Below are 24,956 nucleotides of genomic sequence, written 5' to 3'. Positions count from 1 at the left end.
TGGGCCCTGTAGTAGCATTTATCAGACTCTTAATGAGACACCCTGGGGAAAGGGAGAGGGATAAATTGAGACAAGCACTGAAAAATGCACAATATTAGGTGCCTGATGAGCTAAATCTAGTCAATAAGACACTTTGAGTGTTAGCTGGCTCGCCTCAGCCTGCCTAAGGCCGCTCCCCATGTATCAATACACGTGTGTGCATGCGTCTGTGCTGTGTGCGGGAGTTGGTGCAGAGTCGCTTCTTCAGCCACTTCCATGGAGAGACTCCCCCGGGGCCTTGCTCCTCAGTTATTCCCTCTGGAGGTGAACAAATTCTGTCCAGGGGCCAGCAAAGAGCATGGACGTAGCTGTGTTTGGCTTTTGATCAGCCAGCAGGGTGGCCTGTCCCAGGCCTCAGAGGTCCCCTGTCATATCTCACCCTGTGAAGATCATCGTGGGCCTACCACCCAGCTTGGGTCAAAAAAACAGGTGCCAGTTTCTCACATCCTCTTTCATTTTGATGGTCTCTGGCTGTGTCAGGGACATATCCTGAATTGTTCTCCTCTGATAGCAACTCAATTTGCTGTGGCCTATGGCAGCATCTTGGTCTAGGTCCTTGAGGGCCACCAAGGGAGAGCCCACTTCACTGCTCAGTGCTCTTGATCCCTCTGTGCTCTGCAGTGAGGCCGAAGCCAAAAAAAAGTTATGGCCCTGTTGAAGATACTTTATTCTTGGTTCACCAGCCACTAAAATGAGGTGAGAGATTTTTAGGGATAGTCTTGAATGCCACAGTCCAGCCAGCTGGCAGCAGACAGTGAGGTTTGGAGTGAGGTCTTGGAGGTGGGCAGGATGTTAAGAGCAGGGACTGGGACAGGTGGAAAAGCCAAGTGGAGAGAGGCTGTAATGTGGAAGATGTGCAGTATCAGGAGAACAGGGCAGCTGTTCGCATTGAGATGAGGGTACCTGACAGATTGGAGGGAAACCAGGATCCACAGAGAGATCCTGGGAACTGCATGAGCAACAGAAAGTCCACATGGTGCTGTGGAAGTGACTACGACTGCTCATACCTGTTCCCTCTGGGGAGGCTGTGCAGTCTTGCAAGGGCACAATAAGGCCAGATCTCACCCCCGAATCCAAAATGAGGTTTATCCTGTGTCAGCCAGGCCAGCATTTGAGCAGTGGAAGAGGTAATGCTGAGACACAGCTGAGGAACAGCTGGATTCCCAGTGGTGAGACCAGGCCAGATTGGTAGATCTCTTGTGGTTCACACCCTCCCTGTCAGCATTTGCTGTCAAGGGCAATGAGAGGGATGTGTGATGCCAACCAGACCACTGCTCAGGATGTTTTTTGAAGGCAGTTCGCCCTGGTAATGGGTCCTTTCAAACACCACACTTCTATGCAAAGCTGGGTACCAGGGCTGCCCAGGAGAGAGGAAGTCTGTGAGCTGAGAAGGGAGCAGGGAATCAAGATGTGACTGGGAAAGCTGTTCCAGTTCTGTGCTTCATCTGTGCCACTTTCCCCTACTGGAAGTTTTACTAGGAGCTTTTGTAAGCAATTAAAGGAAGTGACTCCTGGTCTTTATTTTGTGGCTGGAGTAGCTGGCTTGGGCTGCTACGGGAGCACCATGCAGGTTTATTGCTTTATGGTCAGTCTGGTGCTTGCACATTGTAAGACAGTTGTTAATAAGCAGTGTAGCACCCACCTTGGGTCTCTGTCTCCTTCTCTCACTTTTCCAAGCTGACTTAATGAAGCCAAGTTTGCAAATGAAACATAATTTCAAAGACAGGCGTGTTGTCGGAAGGTCTGGGGATGATGTATGCCTGTTCCTGCTCGTTAGCAGCTGTCTCTTTAATTACCGCAGATGCTAACGAGATGCTAACAGCATATGGTGACAGGGAGAGCAGCCGCACTTTGCACCAAAGAACAATTTATTTGTGAGGCGGCTGGGAAGGAAGGATGAGGGCTGGTGGGGTAAAATCTGTTGGGATTTCTCCTAGTCCTCTCTGCTCCCATGTTATCTATTTTTCCTGTGAGGACTAACACCTATATCTGGAAGGGCACATTGGGATGCGGCTCAGGGAGAGGTTTGAACCCTGGGTGATAAAGGGGTGTCACTTGCCAGCCTCCCTGTGTCATCCTCACCCACCCTGCCTGTGGTCAGAGCCTGGCTGGTATCTCCAACCTTGACACGTCCTTGGCTGTTGCCAGGATGTTGCAGATTCAACATTCAGACTTCGTTCCTGAGGAGCACCTAGTTTTGGTTCCTTACTCCCACCTAGGAGATCAGCACTGATGTGGCTACACTGATGGGCTAGAGCTGGCTCTGACCGTAAGGGTTTGGCAGCGGGAAAAGTGTAGGTAGCAAGTGGCTTAACTGTAGGGAAGCTTGTTGCCCAGTCTACTCCATCGTTTGGAGGCTAAGCGGTAGGGTTGTCAGTGAATTGATCTCTTGCTTTTCCTTCCCATTGCATCTGGCTGGCTGTGGCTAGCTGTTGTGTGAAGAAATCTCCTTTGACCCTCTGCTCACAAAAGGCTGGGCACTTGTCAGAAGCCAAAACTGCATCCCTGATTTCTGGGGGAGAGCCTTCAGGCTTTCAGGTCTTCAGGTGTTTTTCTCAGCTTTGCCAGGCCCCTAGCTCAGAGAGAATAGTTCTTATTCCATACACAGAAAGTCCCCAAACCCAACATGCTTGACACAGCTCTGCAAAGTCATATCCATCTCCTCTTTGATCTTAGAGCAGCTTTACTGGTCAGTGGCCCTGAGTTTAACCTTTTTGGTTTATTTTTTCCTTGTGGAATGAGTAGGATTCATCAGTGAGTGTCTGTAAATTGCTGGGAAACTGGGTCTATGGGTTTATAAGCAAAGGGATAACCTTTACCTGGTCTGGAAAGAGAGGATGAATGATTCAAGGGAAGAAGTGAATCTATGCAGTCCTTGCAGTCATGGTCAAAGGTTGGAGATCATTTATAAATCCACCTATAGGGCTTTGTCCTGCAGGGACAGAGCAGGCTCTTGTCACTGTGGTTCTTCTTGAAAGGCAAAACTGGTGCCTGGCATCTTCTCACCCCTCTCTCTTCCTCCCTTCCACCCCCTGTTCCATAGGAGTGTGCTGGGGAGCCACTCTTCATGCTGTACTGTGCCATCAAACAGCAGATGGAGAAAGGACCCATCGATGCCATCACAGGAGAGGCTCGCTACTCCCTCAGTGAAGACAAGCTTATCCGGCAGCAGATTGACTACAAAATGCTGGTTAGTGCAAGCAGGAGCCTTACCAGTACCGGTTCTTGCTGAGACCCCTCAGTTCAGTTATTTAACAAGGTCTTTGAGGCAGCCAGAATATTTCACAGAGAGCAGTTTGTCTCATTCTTCTCTCCAGCAGTTTTGAGCTGCCTCTTGCTCTGTCTGCATGGTGCCTGACTCAGGTGGGGTCAGAAAATGGGGCTGTTGCATGGCAAGGTTCGCTCTTGCCATGGAGCTGAGAAAGCTGAACACAATTTGTGTTCCCCTCCCCAACTCTCCTGGCAAACCCCATGACACTGAGAGACATCGGGACAAAGATGCTGTCAAGTACAACTGATATTTGGACCATCAAGTCAGCGGCTCCTGTTGGGTGGAGGTCAAGAGTTAGAGTCTTGAGATTGCTGTCGGTCATGAAGGAATACTCCTTCTCCTGTATCAGCTCTGTCCAGCTGCCTGTTAAGCCAAGCTCTTTCCCTGGCTAAACATACAGCTGGTTGTTCTTCCTGTATCTTTGCCTGAGTTAAGAGCAAGGGTCACGTTGTTAGGGAACTTGTTACCAATATCAAGTTTTTCCTGTCCAAAACTGAGATTATCTGACAGCCTTCCTACATTATCTGGTGCTCTGTCCATTTGAAGACACACCTTTGGAGGGATTGGGACTGCTTGTCTCCACCTCTGCTGTTCAAGAAGTAGAGGCAGGATCTCCTCCCATGGCTTCTGTGCCTGCCTCTACAGGCTAGAAATCTCTCTATGCATGGACTTTGTTCAGACTAGACAGGTTTTTGGTGATTTAGGCATGGTTTGCTGGCTCCCCTTGGATGCCTGCATTGGCACCATGCTGCCTTTCTGGGGCTGGTTGGAGATTTAGAGATTGAAAGGAGAAAAAGGGAGCAGGAAACATGCTGTGTGCCTGCACCTCCACAGTGGCCTGGGGATGAGAAGATAGGGACTATGGATGCCTGTCCTTGGATCTGCCTTTGCAGCCAGTGTGTAACCTCTGCTAACACAAGTCTTTCTGTTCCCCTGTGCTGCGCAGACACTGAACTGTGTGAACCCCGAGAATGAAAACGCCCCTGAGATTCCTGTCAAGGTGCTGAACTGTGACACCATCACACAGGTGAAAGAGAAGCTGCTGGATGCTGTGTACAAGGGAGTGCCCTATTCACAGCGACCCAAAGCTGGAGATATGGACCTGGGTAAGAAAGAGGCAAAGCACTCACCTATGAGGAGTGCCAGAAAAAGCACTCAAGTGCCAAAAAGCGTTCAAAGCAAGGCAGAGAAATGTGAGTCTCCTACAGGACATGCCTGGTGGGAGGGACCATTGCATTTATGCTTGTCCAGTCTGTATTGGCTAGGATTACAGTGCTGGTGCACACGGGGAAATCTCCAGCATGAGGACCTCTAGGATGAGAGTGAGTCCTACAAGTAAAGAGAATGGGGAGAAGAGATACCTCAACTCCAGCTGTGGTCGAGGGTGTAGTGTGAGCTGACTGAAGACCAAGGAGGCCAGAAGTACTTGAGAACAATGTTAATAGTCCCGTTCCTGAAGGAGGGGCAGGAGGATGGGGAAGAGGGGAGCAAAGAAAACTCAGTTGCTAGACTCAAATTTATGCCATCTTCCCTTGGGTACCTAGAGATGGCTTTTGCCTAACACCATGTTGATAGTCAGCAGTGCTGGGTGCAAAAGGTGATGGTAGGGCTCTCTTGTTTATGGTGAGGCCTTAGCTTTGTGCTCCAAACGCTTTGCTAACCATAAGCCTTTTCCCTCATGGGGCCAGAGTGGCGGCAGGGCAGGATGGCCCGGATCATACTGCAGGATGAAGATGTCACCACAAAGATTGACAATGACTGGAAGAGGCTAAACACCTTAGCCCACTACCAGGTAAGGCTGTCCATGGCACAGAGCAGTGAGCAGTAGTCACCTGCTCACTGAGAGCTTGAGCCTCTCCTTTCCCTCCTCAGCTTGGTCAGAGCTTGGACCTGGTTTTCCTGACCATGTTGCTTGTGCAAGGATGTGGTCAGGAGGTCTGCATGATCCTCGTGTTTGTGGTCTGTCTGTTCAAAGAGGCACTAGATGGGGCATCTTCAGGACTGTGATCCTGAAGAGCTGTGTCTTGCTCTGCCATTTTCATGTCAAGGTTTCTGGTGGATTCATGTTTTGACCCCTGTCTCTGAGCTGTTGCAGAGGTAGATACGCAGGTCATCTTTGCTGGAGGCAGAAGTCCCTGGGATGGAGTGCAGTGCTATTCCAGCCATGGTGGGCTCAAAAAGCTGATGGTTTCTTTCTGCTGTGGGACTAGTCCTCTCCTAGCTGTGTGCATCTCCTGGGGTCACAGTCTGCTTTTATCATCTCTGCCTTTAGGTGACGGATGGCTCCTCAGTAGCCCTGGTGCCCAAGCAGAACTCAGCATACAACATCTCCAACTCTTCCACCTTCACCAAGTCCCTCAGCAGATACGGTGAGTGTGTAGGGAGATCTAGACTGTGGTCCCTGGTGTACTGGTAGCACGAGGCTGGGTTTGCAGGCCAAAGGCATAGGGGAGATGACTGTAATTGTAGCTCAATAGAACAAGCTCCTCCAAACCCCTAAACTCTCCTGCATCATGCTGTTTTTTTCTGTCATCACAGAGGGAGCAGATACTCGGGGAACCATCTCTCTTTGCAAGGTGTTGGACCTGGGGGAGAGAGTCACGTGTCAGATGGCTACTGCTAAAGGGGTTCTCTCCATTTTATTCCCCTGAAATCTAATTCAAATAGGCATGGAAGTGCTTTGCACTTAAATGAGCATAGCTCAGGGCTCCATGGAGTGTGCTGTCCATGTGTTTCAGCCCTAGTCTGGAAGGGAATATTGTGGTCAGTGCAGACTATTGCAGGAGGTCAGACTGTGATCCTAACGTCTCCGTGCTGGAAACAGAGCAGACCTCTGCAGAATCCCTTTCACAGAATATCAGATGATCCTGGCATATGTACATCAGCCAGGATTGAATTTAGCCTGACAGGCTGTGAGGACAGTCCCCAGCAGAGGTCCCAATTCATGGTGATGCCCAGCACAGCTGAATTTGGAGGCTGAAGGCCATGGCTTGTATTTCATGGCTGTGACATGCACTGAAGTCAGTGCATCAGAAGCGAAGGGGAATGGAGAGGCTGGAGGTGAAATGGAGGTCAGTAGGGTAAGAGAGTTTCCTGCTGTGCTTGATGCTTGCAGAGAGCATGCTGCGGACAGCTAGCAGCCCTGACAGCCTGCGCTCACGGACCCCCATGATCACACCTGACCTGGAGAGCGGCACCAAACTCTGGCACCTAGTGAAAAACCATGACCACATGGACCAGCGGGAAGGCGACCGGGGCAGCAAGATGGTCTCTGAAATCTACCTGACCCGCCTGTTAGCCACCAAGGTATAGCACAGAGACCCCAAACTACCTCCTGGCTTTTGAAATCTTGGTGGGGAGGGGTAGCAATTCAGGTTTTCTAGGATTGATAAGCAATTTTTTTTTATTAGACTTCAACAGAGAAGGAGCTTCTCTCTTGATCTCAGAGCCTTCCTGAGCTGGAGGTGATGTCTTTATGTATCAAACCCCTCAATGAATATTTCTTGAGTGGTTTTTACTATTTGCTTTTTACACTCTTTGCCGCTTCCACTAAGCAAAGCGGAGCTGCTTGGGGCAGGCACCTCATCCTCTATGTTTGAGATAAAGCTGTAAAATCAGTGATGTAGGAATGGTGATTACCTACGGCATTTGGCATCACAGCGGGTTCCACTTCTCTCAGCACAGATAAAATCTTCTCTAATGCAAGGCGGGTGCTATTTGTCTGAGATCACCCTAGAGAAGAGTGGAGGGCTGTGTTGAATTGCAGGGGTTGGTGTAAGTCAGCCCCTCTGTGACTTGGCTCCCTTTCTTACGGGACTTGAGGGTTTGTTCAGTTATGTTTGTATTCTGGCTTTAGTACCTTGATGGGTCCCAAATAAACACCTTGATGCACCATACAACCACTTGGTTTTTGCTCTGCATGGGGTTTTTATTTGTATGCTTTTAGGATGCCAGATCATGCAATGAGGGACGAATCTCATCACTAGGGTTTCTGTATTCCATTATAAACCACTGAGAACCAGTATGATTGCACTCGCTGTACTGTGCTCCTGTTCAGGTGGTAGAAAGAGCAGTGAGATTAGTTTAAAGGCCAACACCAGTACTCATCTCTCTGCTGGTGCTGGGCACTGCTGAGTGGCCCTTCTCTCTTTCTTCTTCTCAGGGCACCCTTCAGAAGTTCGTGGATGACCTATTTGAGACCATCTTCAGCACAGCGCACCGTGGGAGCGCACTGCCCCTCGCCATCAAATACATGTTTGACTTTCTGGATGAACAAGCTGATAAGCATCAGATCAATGATTACGATGTCAGGCACACCTGGAAGAGTAACTGGTAATGGAGAGGGGCAGCAGGATGGATAGCTAAAGATATCACAGCTAACCATGCTTCTTGCCCTTCCCAAGGGAGCATAAATATGCCTCTGATTGCCTCTAGCAGTGACTTGGGATGAGGGATCCCATGTCTTTGTATTTTGGGTGTGGGTAAATCTCTTGTATGCCTTCCTGTAGTAAGACAGAAATCCCAGGAATGTTATGCTCCCTCAGCTGTTACAGCCCACTGTCCAAGGCACCACACTCCCCCTTATGACTGGAGTCTGTTGAGGACTATGGTAGTTCTCTCACCTTGAGACAGTGAGGCTAGGCTCCTTGGTCCTTTAGGTTCCTTTAGAGATGCCAGCCTGTATTCTTGTCTTGACTGTCCTAAAGGTGTTTACCATGATCTCCAGTCATACCATAACAAAGCATACCATAACAAAGTTAGTGCAAAGCCATGTGTGCATCCTCCAAAACCTAGCCTGCAGACTTCACCCATCAGCTCTGTTAATCACTCTGAAAAGTGGGGAGGAGCTCTTTATGAGACCTCAGTAAATACTGTGATGGGGCCAGGGCTCATGTACGTGCTGGCTTGTGCTGCACAACCCCCCCCTCGGCGTTCTTCTTTTCTGTTGCCTCACTGACTTCATCTCTCTGATCTTGCCATTACTGAAGACGGGTATGTACATTCCCGTGTCTGGCATTTGTTAAATGGCAGCCAAATTGCTTTTGTATAGTTCAGTAACTGTTGGCAATTAGCAGGGCAGGAAAAGAAACATTTTTAAATGGAGATGTGAGAGTGTGGAAGTGCTTGGAACTGATTTATAACTGTGCTTTCTATATTAAAAGAAGGAGCGAAAGGCAAGGGAGGAGAAAAAAAGCCCCATTCCGCAGGGGCTGGGCATGCAGGCTCCTGCATACTAATGCCTGTGCTTATCTCTGGGCACTAATTCGATGTGTGGAGCTAATTTCTTGAGGCCATTCCCTTCACAAATGAAATATGTACATGCACCCGGTACCCTCATTAGGAAAGTCCTAGGGAACGAAGTGTGTTTTGTCTAAGATAAAAGCATTCACTGGGTGTTGCTGCTGAGGGATGACAGATCTGAGAGCACTTTAATGGGAGGAGGCCCAGAAATGCTCCTGGGAGAAGAGAGAGGGGCATGAGAACGGGGCATGGAGCAATGAAGAGTGTCACGTATAAAAATAAGGCACAAACATTCAGTGTGAGGCTGACCATGAGACTCAGTGCCTCTACAACTGAGAGATTTTTTGTACAGTATCTGACACTGCCTAAATTCTCCTCTTCTAGTAAACGTGCTAATGAGTCCCTTGAGGAGCCCAGTTAATCCCCTCCTCCAGCATGGGAGATGTGTGAAATGCCACAAGGCATTTTAGACACGATGACTTACGTTAGAAAAGGAAGCCATGCCAGGTTTGGCTGAGGGGCTCAGCAAGGGTTATTTAATATGAGTGGATCCTCGAAGAAGCCGCAGTCTTTGCTGCCCTCATTGGCGTTTTGAAGTGTTGGCAGTGCTGAGGAATCTCTCTGTGCTGCCTCTTAAGTGCCACTCTCCATGGGTAGCTGTGACCATGTCATGATGGGCAAAGGATGTGGTATCACAGTGGAGCACAGGTGAACCCAGGTTGTTTGCATCCCTGGGAGCTGAGAAAATGAACCTGCCAAATTCTGAGTTCTCATGAGCTCCTCTTCTGCAGTTTGAGATCTGTGTGCTAGCTGTAGCACTTCGTTCAGGTACTGATGCCTGTTTCTTTCTTCCCTCAGTCTACCTCTACGTTTTTGGGTGAATGTGATTAAGAATCCCCAGTTTGTGTTTGACATTCATAAGAACAGTATTACTGATGCGTGCCTATCCGTGGTGGCTCAGACATTCATGGACTCCTGCTCAACTTCTGAGCACAAGTTAGGAAAAGACTCCCCATCCAACAAACTACTGTATGCCAAGGACATTCCCAACTACAAGAGCTGGGTAGAAAGGTGAGTAGACTTGACAGTAGCTCCTTGCTTTACCTGCAGGACTTGTGTACATACCTCGTCCTCTGAGGACTTGGTCTTTGGGAATACTCTCAGCAGTTGTCTGATGAAGGACCATATTAACACTGATGGAAGATGATCTTCTTGCTTGGGAGTTGATGCCTTCTTGTAATTGAGTTCTGGAAAGGATTTGGAATGACTGTTTGACAGTACCATTTATGATTTTCTTAAGGGGTACTAAAAGCAACTTCCATCATTAGGTTGTGTGATGTTTTCTGTTGTAAAAACTTATCACGGTCTGTGCTAGAGAATTGCTAACACCTTCCTTGATTGCTTTTGAAGAGCAGTAAGAAGAAAGCCTTGGACTAGAGAAGTGCCTTTTTTATACCATGACAATACTTCCAGGTTTTGCTGAAACGATTGAAAATTACCATTTCCCATCTCTCATCCACCTGTACATCTTGCCTGGCATCTGATGAAAGCACATGTTCTGAGGCAATGCCTGGGCTGCTGCCTCTGTGTCGAGGAGGAGAGAAAGAAGCAGGTCCCGCAACTCCTTCCAACACCCTTCATTTACTATTAGCTGATGAGACGCATCCTTTTGTCCCACTGAATTAATGCAGTGCTAAAGGTTCAGAATTTGAATGCTCCTGATTGCAAATTGATACTCTCAGGCATAATGCTGTATTTAGCTTTATCCTTTTGGGAGAGAAACCTAGGAAATGTCCTAAAAAGCCCTCCAAACAGACCAACTGTTAAAATGTTACTGAGTTGCAAAGTGGGACTCTATGAGGCTTAAGAAATGTTGTATTTGAGATTGCTGATACAGCTTTCCTTTGTGCTGATGAGTAATGCTCTAGGTCATGCACACTATTTTACTAAGGATCTTTGGTGCCTAGACTTCTTTCAGTGCCTAAACTGAATGTGCATTGGATGAAATTAAAGATGCCGAACCAACAATAAGCCTCATATTCTCTAGTTTGCAAGCATGAGGACTTTGTAGCCTAAATCATGTTCTTTGGATGTTTGCTCGTACACAGTTATTTTTGTTGCACCATTGGCATGCCTGGTGCTTTGCAGGCAGGTAAAAAGACAAGATTTGTCCCTAGGGGATGATATGACTTGGATCAGAAGAAAAATGTTCCTGAGATGTGATGGGTAAGATGAGAGATGAGCTGCATTGTAATGTGAGAAAGTTCTTTGCAGGGTACTGGGGGGATTTGGAGTGGGGTCCCTTAGGAGCATCACAGACTTCACTGCCTTTAAGCACAAGGTATATTTTTCTGACCTTGCCATCTATATAACAAAAAAACTCAGCTCTGCGTGTGCCCGGAGAGAAAAGTATAAAACTATTCCAAAGCAATTCATTGGTCTAGACATGCTGTATCCCTGGGGAGAAGATGGGAGATCTAACTGGTGACAGATGTTACTGTCGTCGCTTACTGCAGAGTAAGAAGGTGCTTGGATGTGCTGCTGCTGAGTGTGGAGTAAGATCCCAGAGGTTACAGAGCAGGAAGGCAGAGTTGTGTTGGGTAAGGTGTGACTTCCTATTCTGGCTAAGTGACTGCATTTCCCACTTCTCATCTGCTCTGGGGTTTTACTGAGTAACTGGTTGGTATTTCTGTCTTTGGCATATTTGTCATTGCACAGCTTTGCAGAGGCAGGATTGTAGTGATGCGAGGGTGGCTGAGTGGGACTGAGAGTCACAATAAAAGGTCTGTCTGCTGGCTTGGTTCAGGCACCAGCTGAAGAAAGGGCATCCTGCCAGTCAGTCTGAGGCATAAATAACATGTTAAAGGGCTTAGAAGGTGGGAGAACCTGGGGAAACCCAAGAGGACTGCTGCTAGGGTCACTGCAGTGTATGGACTGATACGTGTCTACTGGAACAGTTAGTCCTGACTGTCATCTTGGTTCATGCAAGTCATATATATTTCTACTGAGAAATTATTGTTTCCTGTCATTCTTTGTGTCGTAATAAAACCTGGAACATGCAAATGCTTCATTTTACCTGGAGATCCTGTTACAGCAGCCAAAAGCTCTCTTCCTCAGCAGGAATATGTTCATCATATGAATCCGTATCTACCATGAGTCTATCCCCTCAAAAGTCTTCACATGCAGAGTAACCTTTGTAAAAGTTAAAGGGTGACCAGGAGGATCTCTACGAGATTTCTTTGCTAATCAAAGCTGACTGGAACTAAGAAGTCTTGGGCTTTTTGTCCCTAATATTCCTCTGGATAGATGGAAATAGTGTCAACTTTATGAGAAATCTTCATGCATAGTATCTTGAACAGCCTAGTGGATTGCTTGATGCCTGGTTTAGTTAGAGATCCTCTGCTTGGGCTATGGCTCTCCTTTCTTCTGAAACCCTCTGTCAGCATCCAGGATATCTTTCTCATCATGTTCTCAATATGGCTGAGCTTCCTTGTAAGAAAACCTGCATGGGTATTTTATCACTAGTTGAATTCAGCAGCATAGGATGGAGTGCATCTCATATTCATCTCCTCAAGTGGTCTTGTTGCAATTTGCTTTTATTCAAGTGCTTCAGCCATCTTCCACCTCACTGTTTGGCTGATGATGCTAATGATGCTAATCACTGTATCAGAAAGTTTATCAAGTTGTTTGAGGAGTCATGAAGAGTAAAACAAACCTGGGAGAGACTGACGCTGTGTTTCCAGCTTGTGGGAGAGGGAAAGGCTGGTTCACTGTGAATAGGATTTATTTTTCAGAAGAGGCCTGTGGACCCAAACCTAGTTCATAAAGGACCTCAGTCTGTCCTCTGAGTTTGCAGATGTGAACATTGAGATCTCAATGATAAAATGGTGTCTCATGTCTTTAAGAAACAGCCCTAATGAAAACACATTTAAAGCAAACACTGTAGGCGCAGTCTTCATGGGTTTCCATGCAGAGAACAGCTAAGTAGTCACCAAAAAAACTCAACTTAATGTTGAGATATCCTGATTTTTTCCTTTGGAGATAGAGGTACCTTGAGGATCAAGAAGCATATAGCCACAGTGGAGGTATTTGTGTGGCTTGCACATCAGTGTGTTTGTCAAGGCTGTGGAGATGCTTGTGCACAGTCTTGTGTGTAGTGTGTGCTCCCTATGTGGGTGAGAGCCCATCACCACTGCACTGATGTGTCTGCTTGGTGCATTGCTCCTGCTGTAATGGGATGTTGAGGCTTTGATTCCCCCCAGATTTTGATTAAACAGTATGTTCTGTTTTTCCACAATAAACCCAAAATAAGCTGTGTTTTGGATTTCCCGGTATTTGCTGAGCATATGAGTGAAGCAGCTAAGGGGATGGGAACACTAATTTTACGATGTACTAGGAAATTTAAACTAGTATCTTGTTTATAGCAGCCATCAGAGAAGGAAAACAGAATACCTGGCCAAAGTAATTTGGTCAAGGAATGCCATAAGACATCAGAGCTGATGGAGTCCTCTGTTGCCCAAGATCTTTTGATGTCACAGAAGTTTCTGAAAAACCTTGGTTTTCACTAGAAACTAAAGCTATCGGTAGCTCTTTGGTGTGTTGTGTTAACTCTGCTGGGTCCTGCAGGCTCCAGTAATAGGCTCTGTTGAATGCCTGTTACTGAGGAAGATGTAACTAGAGAGAGCTCAGAAGGCATGTATAAATGCAAGGATTTTATATGAAGTTGTCTTGTGTTCATGCACTGAATATTGCATTGAATATGATGTGTCATTGCTGGGTTTAGTGGCATGCTAAACTCAGGAGAATGATAACAAATCCTTACGTGTTGCTGCAGGTGCAAAGGATTCTGGGGGATGGGATTTGGTGGCAAGATACAGGAACAATGGGACGTGAAGGAGGAAAACATGCAGTTTGGAAAAGGGTGGGAAATCCGCTGGAGCAGCTGCAGCTGGCCCTGCAGTGTGGTCAGCTGGCTGCTCTCAGGGCTGGGGCTCGGTGGGTGGGCTCGGCCGTGGCTCTGCCTCTTGAAGCTCTACCTGCAGCATGTTGCTAATGATACTGACCCTTCTGCAAAGTGCTCAGAAAACCTATCAATGAATGGCAGCATTATAATGAGCAGTAGCTGTATGTGACTGCTCTGAGACAAGATGCTCCTTGCGTTGTTTCTCCAGAGGGTGTTCTCGGCAAGCATTGCAGTGGGGCTCGTCCCCATATGCCTCTCCCCCTTTCAGACACACTGTTCTTTTTCTCCCACCTCTCCCTTGTAGATATTATGCAGATATTGCTAAAATGCCAGCAATCAGTGACCAGGACATGAGTGCGTACCTGGCGGAGCAGTCGCGGTTACACCTCAGCCAATTCAACAGTATGAGCGCACTGCACGAGATCTACTCCTACATCACCAAGTACAAGGATGAGGTAAGCTACAGAGGTGTGAATGAGGGGTGTCAAACCTGGTCTGCAAGCCCCATCCATTTTCCTTCATTTCCACTTACTCATCTTTTTGCTGCAGAAAAATACTCTGTGAAGTATGGGTGGGGAACTTGTTCCGTGTCTATGTTTGGACAGCCATGCCTGGTGCAGGAGGAGGGTTTGTACTGAAGATTTAGGTGCCCCTTGTATGTGTTGCCTTTGTTTGAGGGGATGGAGGAACATGCTTGAATTGTGCTGTCAGACTCATCGTAACCTATTGGTACATGCTTTTGCGCCTGACTCAGAGTGGTCTCTAGAGGCGGGTGGAGATCGTGCGAAGGAGGATGAAGTCAGTGGGAGCAGAGATTGGGGCTGCGTGAGGGATGATCTGGTCAACTGCTCTGACCCTGCTGTTGCTGTCCCCTGACCCTCAGCTCTCCATCCTCCCGCTAGTGTGGGCTGCCTGACCAGCTTTTCTGCTAGCTCTACTGCCTGACATGCAGCTCCCCCTGCCCAGGCCCTTCTTGAGTGCATGTTGTCAGAGAGGTAGTGGTTTGTTCTCATATTTTCTGCAGTAAGTAATGTGGGAAACACCTACTTCTTTTCCGGTCTGAGCAGTTGGCGTGTGAGCTATGCGGGGCTCCAAAGTTAATAGTATTAGCTCAGTGCGCCTCCCCTCCCTGCCTTTTCTCTCTGCTGAAAATGACCTTGTGCCACGGTGGTAGTGACAGCACAGTGATACAGGCATCATCTGGTTCTGCTCCCTGGGGATGCTAGCGGATGTGGTGGCCACTTCAGTGGTTTCTTTGCAAACACTATTAGGAATGGTTAAAAACCCCTCTGTTGTGATTTATACAAATTAACTTCGTAAAGCACCACTCCAGTCCACACTCTGCATCTTTTTATTAAAGCAATAAAATCTATAACTACACTAAAATATGGGACTATATGTATAACATGATAATATAGATTTTATTTCCCCAATAAAGCTGACTGACGGCTGTGTTCAAACGGTAGCCTATTTAGATGACAGTACCAGAGCATCTTTTCACTTAGAGAGAGAGGGCCTCATTTCCACTGCAGGAGAGCTGAGCCTGAAGGAGTGGTTCACTTTGGACCCTGCAGCAATTCCGTGAGGTGTCCCAGAGGTCCTCTGTGAGGTTGGAATTTAGGAAGTTGAATGGCAAGTCATAGCAGAAAAACACCTACTGTCTTAAAGATGGAGATGGGAGCATGTCTGCTGAAATCCCCGTGGAGCTGGTTGCCTTGCATGCATGAAGCGCATGGCCTCGGTGCCAGTCAATGCCACTCACTCCCTCTGGCTCGCTGGTGGGAATGGGGGACATCCTGGTGCTCAAGGAAGGGGCTGTGTGGCTGATGACCATGCTGGTGGGATCTGCAGGCCGTTCCTCAAGCTCTGTGGGATGGCATGTCTGGGAGACTTTGGCTCTGTGTAGTGGATTAGTCATGCAGGCTTTTGAGAGTGGGGTTGGAATTTGTACGACAGCTCTGTGGCTGCCGTGAGGGTGGGAGAGGCTTGGAGGATCTGGCTGAACACCTACCAATCTACCTCTTGGCATTAGGCAGCCTTACCTAGGAGAGGGGTTGCTTGGGTGGCTGGACAAGGTTGCTCCTTGGTGGCGGAACTGACTGCCCCAGTGACGGTGTTAGGATAGGGGGCAAGGACTTGTGATGGGGGCAGAGGCAACAGAAGCTGAACAGAGGCTACGCTTGGGCAGAGCAGGGAGCAGATCTGCTCGAGATGTGAAGCATTATGGGGTAAGTGGGTGATGCAGAATCGTGTGGACAAAGGAGCAGGGGTTTGTACCTGCTCTGTCATCCCTCAGGTACTTGCTTCCTCCACACCAAAAGTCCCTGGGGCCTTAAACCTGGGGACTTGTCCCAGGGCGAGAGCAAGGAGGGGACAGCGTGGCATTAACAAGCTGCTCTTCAGGGACGCAGCTCCAATTCTTGCCCGCTCACTGCCGCCTGACATCTGTTGAGTGTCTCACTGTTGCCTGCTCTCAGAGCATCACAAGTGTGTTCACAGCTCTCAGGAACTTCTTTTATTATTTGTAATGGGATTAATAAATCGCAGCTGTTCCCTTTGTTTGTTTTCATTCATTCATTATCACAATTATATGCAGCCCAATTGCACCCTCTTTGATGCAAAATGGAGAGAATAATTTTTCCTGTTGTTCAGTGCAATAATACGCTGTCATTGGCTGTGAATGAAAATCATAATTAATTTTCATTTGGGTACTTGCGTCTTGGTAATCAGTGGTCCTGGCTCCTTACAGCAGGTGACAGACCTGGGTCTCTATACTCTGCACAGATTTCCTTTTACTTTATTGTTTCCGTAAGGATGAGATAAGAGAGGACCAAATAAATGCAAGGGCAGGTTGTGAATCTTTCAACACCTAAGCTTCCCATAATATGTAGCTGTCTTACCAGGAAAGGCAGAGGAGGCAGACGGTGGGAATAGACTCCCATTCAAGTTCTCGGACCAATGTCATTTGATTCCAGCTCAGCCACTTTTAAGACACGTGGCATTTTGATTTCTACTGAGTATTATTATAGTTACTTTATTCCCTGTATACTGTGATGGCAGACAGTAGCTACATACATTCAGGACAGGGGAGTGTCTATGAAGGCAGATTATACTGGCAGAGTCTATGAGCTCTTGCAAGTCCAGCTGCAGCCCAGGGTTGTTGCTATAAAGAGAAGTAAATCAGATGTGCCTGGCTCTCTCTGGCATGCTGCAGTTGGAGGAGTTTTCCCTGCTGTAGGAGCTGACACTCAATGCCAAGAGTTTTGGCTTCCCCCCTTGCTGAAGCAGGGTTGGTAGCGTTGCTCTCCGTAACTGTACGTGTGACCAGCCCTTTCCAGGTGTTTCCACTTCCCCTGAAGTGTGGGACAGCTCTCACTGCCCTGACAGACAGGGAATAGTGTGGTCCTGTCCCGGAGAGTCACACAGAGCGCCAGAGCCTTTCCGTGGCCAGTGGCTGCTGCATCTCCGCACGGAGGCTGCTCCGCAGCACGCCTGCGCGTGGCTCTGCAAACCTGCAGGCACTGCAGCAGCTCTTAATCAAAGAGAGTGGATTCCCCATTAAGAAGTTACCTGTAGGGCTCCTGATGGACTTTGCCTGCCTCCCAGTAAGTCTATTAATTATACAACAGTTTGTTTCCAATTATGCAGCCAATGAAATGGTTAATCACGTCGCCTTTGACGGATGCCTTGATATTTAATTGCAAAAAATTTGCTCTCTGGACTAGCTCACCCGAGGAGATGAGATTTCTGTCAGGTTTGTTCTTTTTTAAAATCAGCTTTTCTGCTCTGCCGGCATGATGTTAGTGAGACAAGACTCCTGACTGCTGGGAGGGCAACTACCCCTTAGTTTTCTGCTTCATTACTCCCTTTTGCCCAGTCTGACTCTTGTCTTCCACCTTCCTGCCTCAAGTCCTTCCCCTGGACCTCTGGGAAGGGCAGTGTCAATCACGAGGCAGGGTGGGGACCATCCCTCCCACTCTGCGAGCTGTTGTCCCAACTAGGAGCTCCTTCTGAGGGAGGCGATTTCAGTGGAGGAACATCGTCTTCTGACATTTCTGGTATCGTGAGTGTGTTCCTTACTCAGGACCAGGGTTTTGCTGCCAACAGCGGCTGAAGCCTTGTGGATTTGTCATGTCTTTCTGTGCTCTAGTCCCTCTGCAGAGCAGCCAGGTCCTCTCTGGGACCTTGTAGCTTAGTTTGAAATACCCCTCTCTAGTGCAGTCATGGAGGTGGTGGGAAGGTGTTATATTCAGGTTTGGGGGATTTGCCCCACATTTGAGGCTAGGTGATTGGTTTTTTTCAGTTTCCACTCACACAAATTGGTTTCTCACTTGCTGCAATCAGCAGCTCCCTGGCAATGCTGCAGCCCGTAAGGGATCCCGGGAGGCTCTAGGTGTCGGAAAGCAGTGCTCAGGGCAGCGTCCTCTGCCTCCCGAAGTTGGAGCCTGCTCTTTCCCACCATCTCCCCTGGCTCTGGTAGGCACAGGAACGAACCTGAGCTGCTTCCTTTGGGACCCACATCTTGATGACCCCTTGTGCTGTTCTCGGTGGCCACCCGTGAAAGATGAGGAGTTAGGAGCGGATCTGGGTACAAGAGATTCTTTCTCATCCTTTCCTTCCTTTCTCTCTCCGCTAGATACTAGCTGCTTTAGAGAAGGACGAGCAGGCCAGGAGGCAGCGGCTGAGGAGTAAGCTGGAGCAGGCGATCGACACAATGGCCTTAAGCAGCTGAAAAGGCCGCGGCGGCTGTGCCAGCTTCCCAAGCAGCGGATAGGCAGAAGAGAGGGCCAGCGAGCGGCAGCAGCAGGATACTTTGGGGCTGGGGCCAGACGGACCCGCGGGAGCTGTCGCACCTCGACACACTTCCCACGAATGAACAAGGAAACCTCGCGCTTTAGCGGAAAAATCCCGATGATAGCAGCAACGACAATTAAAAAACGAACAAACAAAACCCAATCCAACCGGGATGCACCAGAGACCTTGCAAGGAGGAGGAGATGGGAGCCACGTGCCGCATGGACCCGCTGGGCACCCCGTGCAGGCTCTCTTTGCCCGGGCAGTACCCCTGCGCCCGCGAGGCAGGAGGGTTGGGACCGCGGGGCTTTCTAGGACGGCATTTGGATGTTGTTGTTACTTTGGTGGAGGGAGGGTGGGTGGGCTCCTATTTTTACTGTACTTGACTTGCTCTCCCTTCCTTCCTTCCGCCTAGCTCTACCCCTCTTTTCCCTCCCTTTCTCTCTTTTTCTGTCTTTTCCCACCTTTCTCTCTCTCTCTCTCTCTCTCTGGCCTTCTGCCACTAGTGTTAACTGCTATATTTGCACAATTTACACAAGACAAACAAAAAATTTTAATTTAAGGAGGAAAAGAAAGTATAACAAAAATGGGAGGGGGAAAAAGAGTCTAAATTTTGCAACAAACTAACGAAAATGATTTAAAAAAATAAGCTAAAGGACTGATGCTGGGGAGATTTGGGGGTGGGGGCAGTAGGGGTGGGCAGGAAAGGGAGAAATCCCTGAGCTTTGATATTTCTTAAAATATGTCCTGTGCCATGTTTTATTTGAATGTTGTTTAGTGCAAAAAAAAAAAAAAAAAATCAAAAAAAAGTGGGAGTTTTGTTAGCTGAATAGATGCTTTTATTTAAATGCTGCTCGAGTGGTTCTGAAGGTTATGATCTGGCTGAGTAAGATCAGAGAGGAAGAAAGGTCCCGAGGTTTTTGTCCCAAGGGATCACTGAGGGGTGATCAGTGTTTTGTGGAGCTCATCCTTGTTTTCTCATTGAAGTTGCTGTGGGGTGGTCCAGGCACTGAGCAGCGGCTCAGCCTGGGGTGCTGCCATCAGCAGCCCTGCGGGGGGCAGAACCTGGGCACGTCTGCCACAGGCTTGGGGCTGGAGCATCCCAGGCCTGCGAGGTACCTTTGTGGCTGAGAACACTCCTGTTTTCCGCACCTCCTGGTGCTTGGAGCCCAGGGCAGGTGGTTGGCAGTGCTCATGGTCAGAAGAGGCTGCCAGTGACTTGGGATGGGATGGGTTGAGGTGTGGAGCCAACCTGGGGAGGTCTCTGATGGAGAGGCAGCCTAGTTTTTTGGTTTTACCCATCTCCCAACATCCCCATGAGCTGCCCAAAGCCGAGCGCCTCCTTTGTAGGTCCCATTGCTGCTAAAGCAGCCTTAATGAAGCCCCTGCAGGCAACACGGCTGTGCCAGCAGCTCCGATCAGGACCCCAGACCCATGGTCCTCGCAGCACCGCCAGGCGGGCTCTGCTGTTTGAGGCCATGGGAGACATTAGTCAAATACTGCTTTCTTTAACAAGGAGTAAGATCTGAGGCTTGGGGAGCTGTCAGTCCCACGCTCTTCCTGTAACTAAGCCTTAACCCGCAGCAGCCTAATAGTCCAATTAGAAGCAGTTTTGACAGGAGCAACTTCAACGGATTTGTTTCAGGTTAGGGCAAGCAGATCCCTGGAAGAGAGAAGGGAGGGACTGGGCTGAAATTTTTGACTGCATGGTTAAAAACTTTTCCTTTTTTTCCTGTCATCTTTTTGTGCTGACGTGAGGGGAAGGGACCAGATCCTGGGGGAAGATGGGTTAGATCATTACTGTTTCTGCAGCAGTCTTTAGGAGATCTGCAGTGCCATACCTCTTGCCTGCTGCGAGACCAAGGTGTCCTGAGTCACAACACGGGGATGTAGATAGCTCCAGCATCCCCAGGAGCCTAAATTTCCACAGGATTTTCCACCTAGGATTTTACCTTTCTTTTCTCTGTCTTTTCATTCTTTCTCCTTCTGTGTCTCTCGCTGTCACCCTGTCCCCCCTCTGCCCCTTTGCCCCTCTGGGGGTTGCTGCCTTCTGTCATTTCGCTGGACACCCAGGGATGTCCCTCCTGCAGCCATCCCCTTGGAAACGGCAGATCCTCATGGCTTTATCCTTCACAGAAAAAAAGCAGTGCAGAATGTTGCCCAGGTGACCAAAACCTTCCAAAAAAAAAAAAAAAAAAAAAGAGCAAACCATTTCCTTTTCTGAGAGCTAAAGTTGCTGCCTGGGCCAAGGCAAAGAGGGGGCCAAACTCTGTCAGAAATGGGTGGCTGTGTCAATCAAATGGAAAGAAGCCCAGCTGATTTCTGTCCGTTCCGTTAAATTACAAGTTAAGGATGGGGGGAGAGGGAGAAATAATGAAGTTTTTAATTAAAAAAAAAAATAAAAGTGTGTATATATATGTATGTGGTTACAATCTAATTCTCGTGCCCCAGGGGGGTGCTGTATAGTTAACTGAAGGAGAATCAAACCAATATAAATATGAAATGAATTTGCGCAGCCAGTTAAAAAAGAAAAAGAAAAAAAGAAAAAAGAAAAGAAACCCAAAAAACAAATGGTCTGGAAGAAATTTCCAAGCGTTTCTCACCATGCAGAACAATCTTTTGAAGCCTGCACATCTCTCATTATGTTGTAATTTTGTTTGATTTTGTTTTATTTTAATAAGGAGGGAAGGGAGAAAATGCTGATTTAAAAAATAATAACAGCAAAAATGTGTTTTTAAAAAAAGTAATAATTGTTTCTCAAACCTACGAACTCTGAGCTGTTGCTGGATTTCTGAGAGCTGTGGGCTGTTGCATGACTGTGCTAGATTTTAGTCTGAGTTGATCTTTTTAAGAAACAAACAAAAAAACCCCATAAAACGAAAAAACTGCAAGTGTTGAATATTAGAGGTTTGTTTAGACCTGTTATCTATTTTTTTTAATTTCAAATTAATTTGTCACTTTCTTGTCCAAAAGAAGAAGAAAAGAAAGACTTCAGTTGTTTACATCTCAAATACGGTACTTGGAGAGCCTTTAAGGACAGCTGTGTGTCAGCGGACCGTGCACCCCGGGTTTGTGTCTGCCGCTTTTCTCACGTGAGGGCTGCTCAGCCACTTTGGTGGGAGGAAATCCTCCCAGGAGGTCGCTCTGGGCTGTGGTGGCTCACTCAGTGGATCCTTTACGAGAGTCACTGACCCAACAGCGGAGCTTTGAAGAACATCGCGATGCTGGTTTTGGTGGGATAGAGATGCTGGTCTGGGTGGGTGGCCAGGGGTGCTTTGGTCTGTGGTCTGGGAGAGATGCAAGGAGGTTGGCCTGGAGTTTATTCCTAGTGCTGTTGTCTTCTGCACAGTGTTGTCAGGTGTCGGGGAAATGTCCCCAAGGAATGACACTGTGTTGGTAGTCATTGTTTCAAAGTATTTCTCTGAAAGTACCTTGCGTCCTACCTGCTCGGTGGTAGCGATGTCTCAGGGAGCTTGGGTGGCTGTTGATGGAGCTGAGCGTGTAGGTTTTTGGAGGTGGTTGAGAGATAGTGGGGGCCCTCCCAGGTGGTAGTCTGAGAAGATGGAGGCTCGTTGCCAAAGACAAAGTGTTTCCCTACAAATTTCCTCCTTGGAAAACAAGGGCTGGAAGCATGGTTATATGCATAGTGGGGTTTTCCTGACCCTTCTCTGGCAGTGGACACAGTGGATGCTCTCGTGGCTGTGTGAGAGGAACGGGTGAATTCATTGGTTGTTGGGCTGGGTTTGGTTTGATTTGGTTTCGTCAGCAGAGATGTCTTGGCTCCAGCTCCAAAGGTCCCATCTGGGTGGGGAAGGGTTGGCTGGGCTGGCGGAAGCTGCAGGTGTCACCTGCCCTTCACTGGCCCTCAGTGCCTCAGTGTTGGCCAGCGTTGGGCCCCCCCCCGCCCTGCTCTTCCCTCCCTGTGGAGACAGCGAGTGTCCAGCACTGTCCGTATCGTGGTCCCAACCATGGGCTGTTTCAGTCCTGCTCAGTTCCTGGGCTGGCGGAGCAGGAGCTTTGGGGCGTTCGCCATTTCTTCCACCAAGAGACTCGGTCAGGACCTCCTCAGCGAGGGGCAGTGGGGCCTCTGGAATCTCCTTGCTGGCATGAGCGGACAGTTGCTCTGAAACACGCTTTGTGGGGCGGGTGTTGCTCTGAAACATGCTTTGTGGGGCGGGTGTTGCAGTGCCTCAGCCTCCAACGCTTCTTGGTGCTACCTTTGCCTTTCACCTGGTTACCCAAAGTCCTTAATCATGCACCAGTCCCCCCAGCTCCCAGCAGGCAGCCCGTCCCGCCTCCTTACCCTGGCTGGGGAGCAGCTGCCGTTTAATCCTGACGGGACAAGGAAAGAGAAAAACAGGGTAGGGAGAGCCCTTGCAGGAGCCCTGTCCCCAAACCACCCTTGCATCTTCTCAGCAGGGGGTGTAAATGCTGAGAGGAGGACAGACCACCAGGACCACAGATGCTCTCCCTGGGCCAGCAGCAGGGTCCCTCTCTGCCTCCCTCTCTGTGCTCACGTTGCCTTTTCTTTTTGGTTTGAGGTTAAAAAAAATAAAGTGCAGTCCAGTTCTCCCCTTGCCTGGCCCCCTTCTGTCCACTTCTCCAGGGTCCCCTCCAGTGGGAGCCCCGTGTCCCCACCGGAGCTGGGAGCAGCGGGGCGGGCTGGAGGGGCCCCCACCGGGGTCTCCCGCTCCGGGCCTAAGCGCACAATTAGCTGTCCATTAAGAAATCAAGGGGAGGGAGGGGGATCTAATAGCAAACCTGACGAAAGGCAGAGAATTTTAATAGTTTTTAAAAATTAAGGTAAATGGAGAGGAAAACAAAAAAATCTGGAGTCCTTATTAACTTTATGTGATTATTTCAGACTTGAAGCAACAGGCCAGCGTGTCTGGTCAGCACCCTTTGATCGTGTAAATATCCTGCTATTTCCTATTTTAATGTTCTTCAGATTTAGTACTTGTAAATAAACACACGCATCAAGGAGAGATTAAACATTTTTGCTAAAGCCGGTGTCTTGCCTGGGTCTTTGGGCACAGCATGAGCGGGAGGAGCGGGCATCCGTGGGCAAGGGCCGGCGGGCTGGTCCGCCCGTCTGTCCGTCCCCAGCGGTGGTAGTGCAGGGGTTTCTCTTCGATGGTGCCAGGCCTCGTCCTAAGGGAGTGGTGGGCTCGAACCCCCCGAGCGGTGCCGGGGGCCGCTGGCGGGCAGACCACGAGCACGCCAGCTGCGCTGCTGCTTTTTCCGTCGGGACTCCCACTTCCAGGGCCAGTCTCTAGGAGCGTCTGGGATTGGCAGATTTGTCTGGCTACTACAGATCAGAAATGCATCTTTTCTCTGCATTTACTGTGTGTATAAGATGGATATTTTCCTGATTTTTCTGGATTTTTCCTACTCTGCCTTGAGGAAACCATCAGAGGCAAGTATTAAACATCCACTATTTTAGCTATAACACCACTGAAATGAAGAATGTTTTGATCTTTTTTTCTTCTCTGAAAAAGAATCAATTTCTCTTCCCAACTTCCCAAACATTAACCTTTAAAAAAAAAAAAAAAAAAATCACATTTGAATTGAGTTTTGCTCAGGTTTCTGGATGGATTTAGGCCAAGGCAACTGGAAAAAAAATAAACTCCCTCAACTTTCTGAATTTTGCCAAGTTCTGTGCATGCCAAAGGGCTCTAGGAAGGAATCTGCCAGCACTCCTCCAGTGACCACAGTGGAAGTTGCTGAAAATCAAGAATCAGGCAGGTGAGCTCTGTGCTTTGTACGTAAACCATATTTAAATAATACTTCCTAAAGATTTTTAGGCTAGCACCTAGTATAGACAATTTGTGTCCAAATAAGTAAAGTGTGGCAAACTTATGACAATTTATGATATGTCTGAAAATACCAAGGGACTTTGCCTGTGCAGAAACATGCTGTTTTTCTGGGTGCTGACCCTACCAGCTAGCAGACCCCTTTGGGGTCTTTCCCATGGGATGAGATGCTCTCCCCATAGCATGTGGCTGGGTATCCCTGGGACGCATCCCGGTTGGAAGCGTCAGGGGGATGCTGCAGTCCGGCTCTCCACAGCCCCCCTGTGGAGCAGTGCCGTGGGGCACGTGCGGGTCCCTTCCCACTCCCATTTTAATTTTCTTGCTGGAGGACCCTGCATGCCTTGGCCCATTGCTGTCTCTCCTGCCCATATTATAAACTGCTGTGGCTCAGCCGGGTAGTGTGTTACCAAGCCCGGGCTGTGCTCCCTGTTAGAGAACAGCTTATAATTGCAACTACAGCACCCAGTCAAGGTGGTGTAAGGGTTGCAGCAGCAATATTTAAAATGATGGTCCCTTGCCTTGCTCCTCACAAGCCTCACTTCATGGAGGATGTGAATCCCAGAGGCAACGTGTCCCACCACCATCCCCCGGCAGCTATTTCTCCCGTGTGGCCATACCTAGTGTCCTGCACTAACCTGGCCGCCTGCTCCCTGGAGACAGTGTGACAATGGGTGGCCTTGGCTTGAGGCAGGCATCGCCTCTCAAATGCTTTCCTCTGCCTCACTGAGGAAAGCTCTTGTGGCCTTTCCTTTCCCACTGGTTCTTGGAGGAGCTCCATGGGCAGTGTGAAACTTGTCTGGGGCATGCTGTGATCCCAATAAACCCTTTTACTAGAG

The 24,956-nt window shown here is 48.6% G+C and overlaps 1 protein-coding gene across 1 annotated transcript in view; it reads left to right on the top strand.

The window, feature by feature from the left end:
* Nucleotides 1-18,999, top strand: part of PLXNA1 (plexin A1) — a 161,873-nt gene extending 142,874 nt beyond the window's left edge. Inside the window, exons 24-32 of the mRNA XM_062585859.1 lie at nucleotides 3,083-3,229; nucleotides 4,257-4,416; nucleotides 4,999-5,102; nucleotides 5,583-5,679; nucleotides 6,426-6,616; nucleotides 7,473-7,642; nucleotides 9,410-9,622; nucleotides 13,819-13,969; nucleotides 18,151-18,999. Coding sequence (XP_062441843.1) covers nucleotides 3,083-3,229; nucleotides 4,257-4,416; nucleotides 4,999-5,102; nucleotides 5,583-5,679; nucleotides 6,426-6,616; nucleotides 7,473-7,642; nucleotides 9,410-9,622; nucleotides 13,819-13,969; nucleotides 18,151-18,246 — 1,329 coding nt within the window. The 3' untranslated portion in view covers nucleotides 18,247-18,999. The remainder of the gene's footprint in view (nucleotides 1-3,082; nucleotides 3,230-4,256; nucleotides 4,417-4,998; nucleotides 5,103-5,582; nucleotides 5,680-6,425; nucleotides 6,617-7,472; nucleotides 7,643-9,409; nucleotides 9,623-13,818; nucleotides 13,970-18,150) is intronic.
* Nucleotides 19,000-24,956: the final 5,957 nt, after the last annotated feature.

Source organism: Rhea pennata, chromosome 12 (genome assembly GCF_028389875.1).
Source record: "Rhea pennata isolate bPtePen1 chromosome 12, bPtePen1.pri, whole genome shotgun sequence".
Classification (NCBI taxonomy): domain Eukaryota; kingdom Metazoa; phylum Chordata; class Aves; order Rheiformes; family Rheidae; genus Rhea; species Rhea pennata.
The sequence above is the reverse complement of the archived record's forward strand: the minus strand, read 5'-3'. Positions and strand labels throughout refer to the sequence as shown.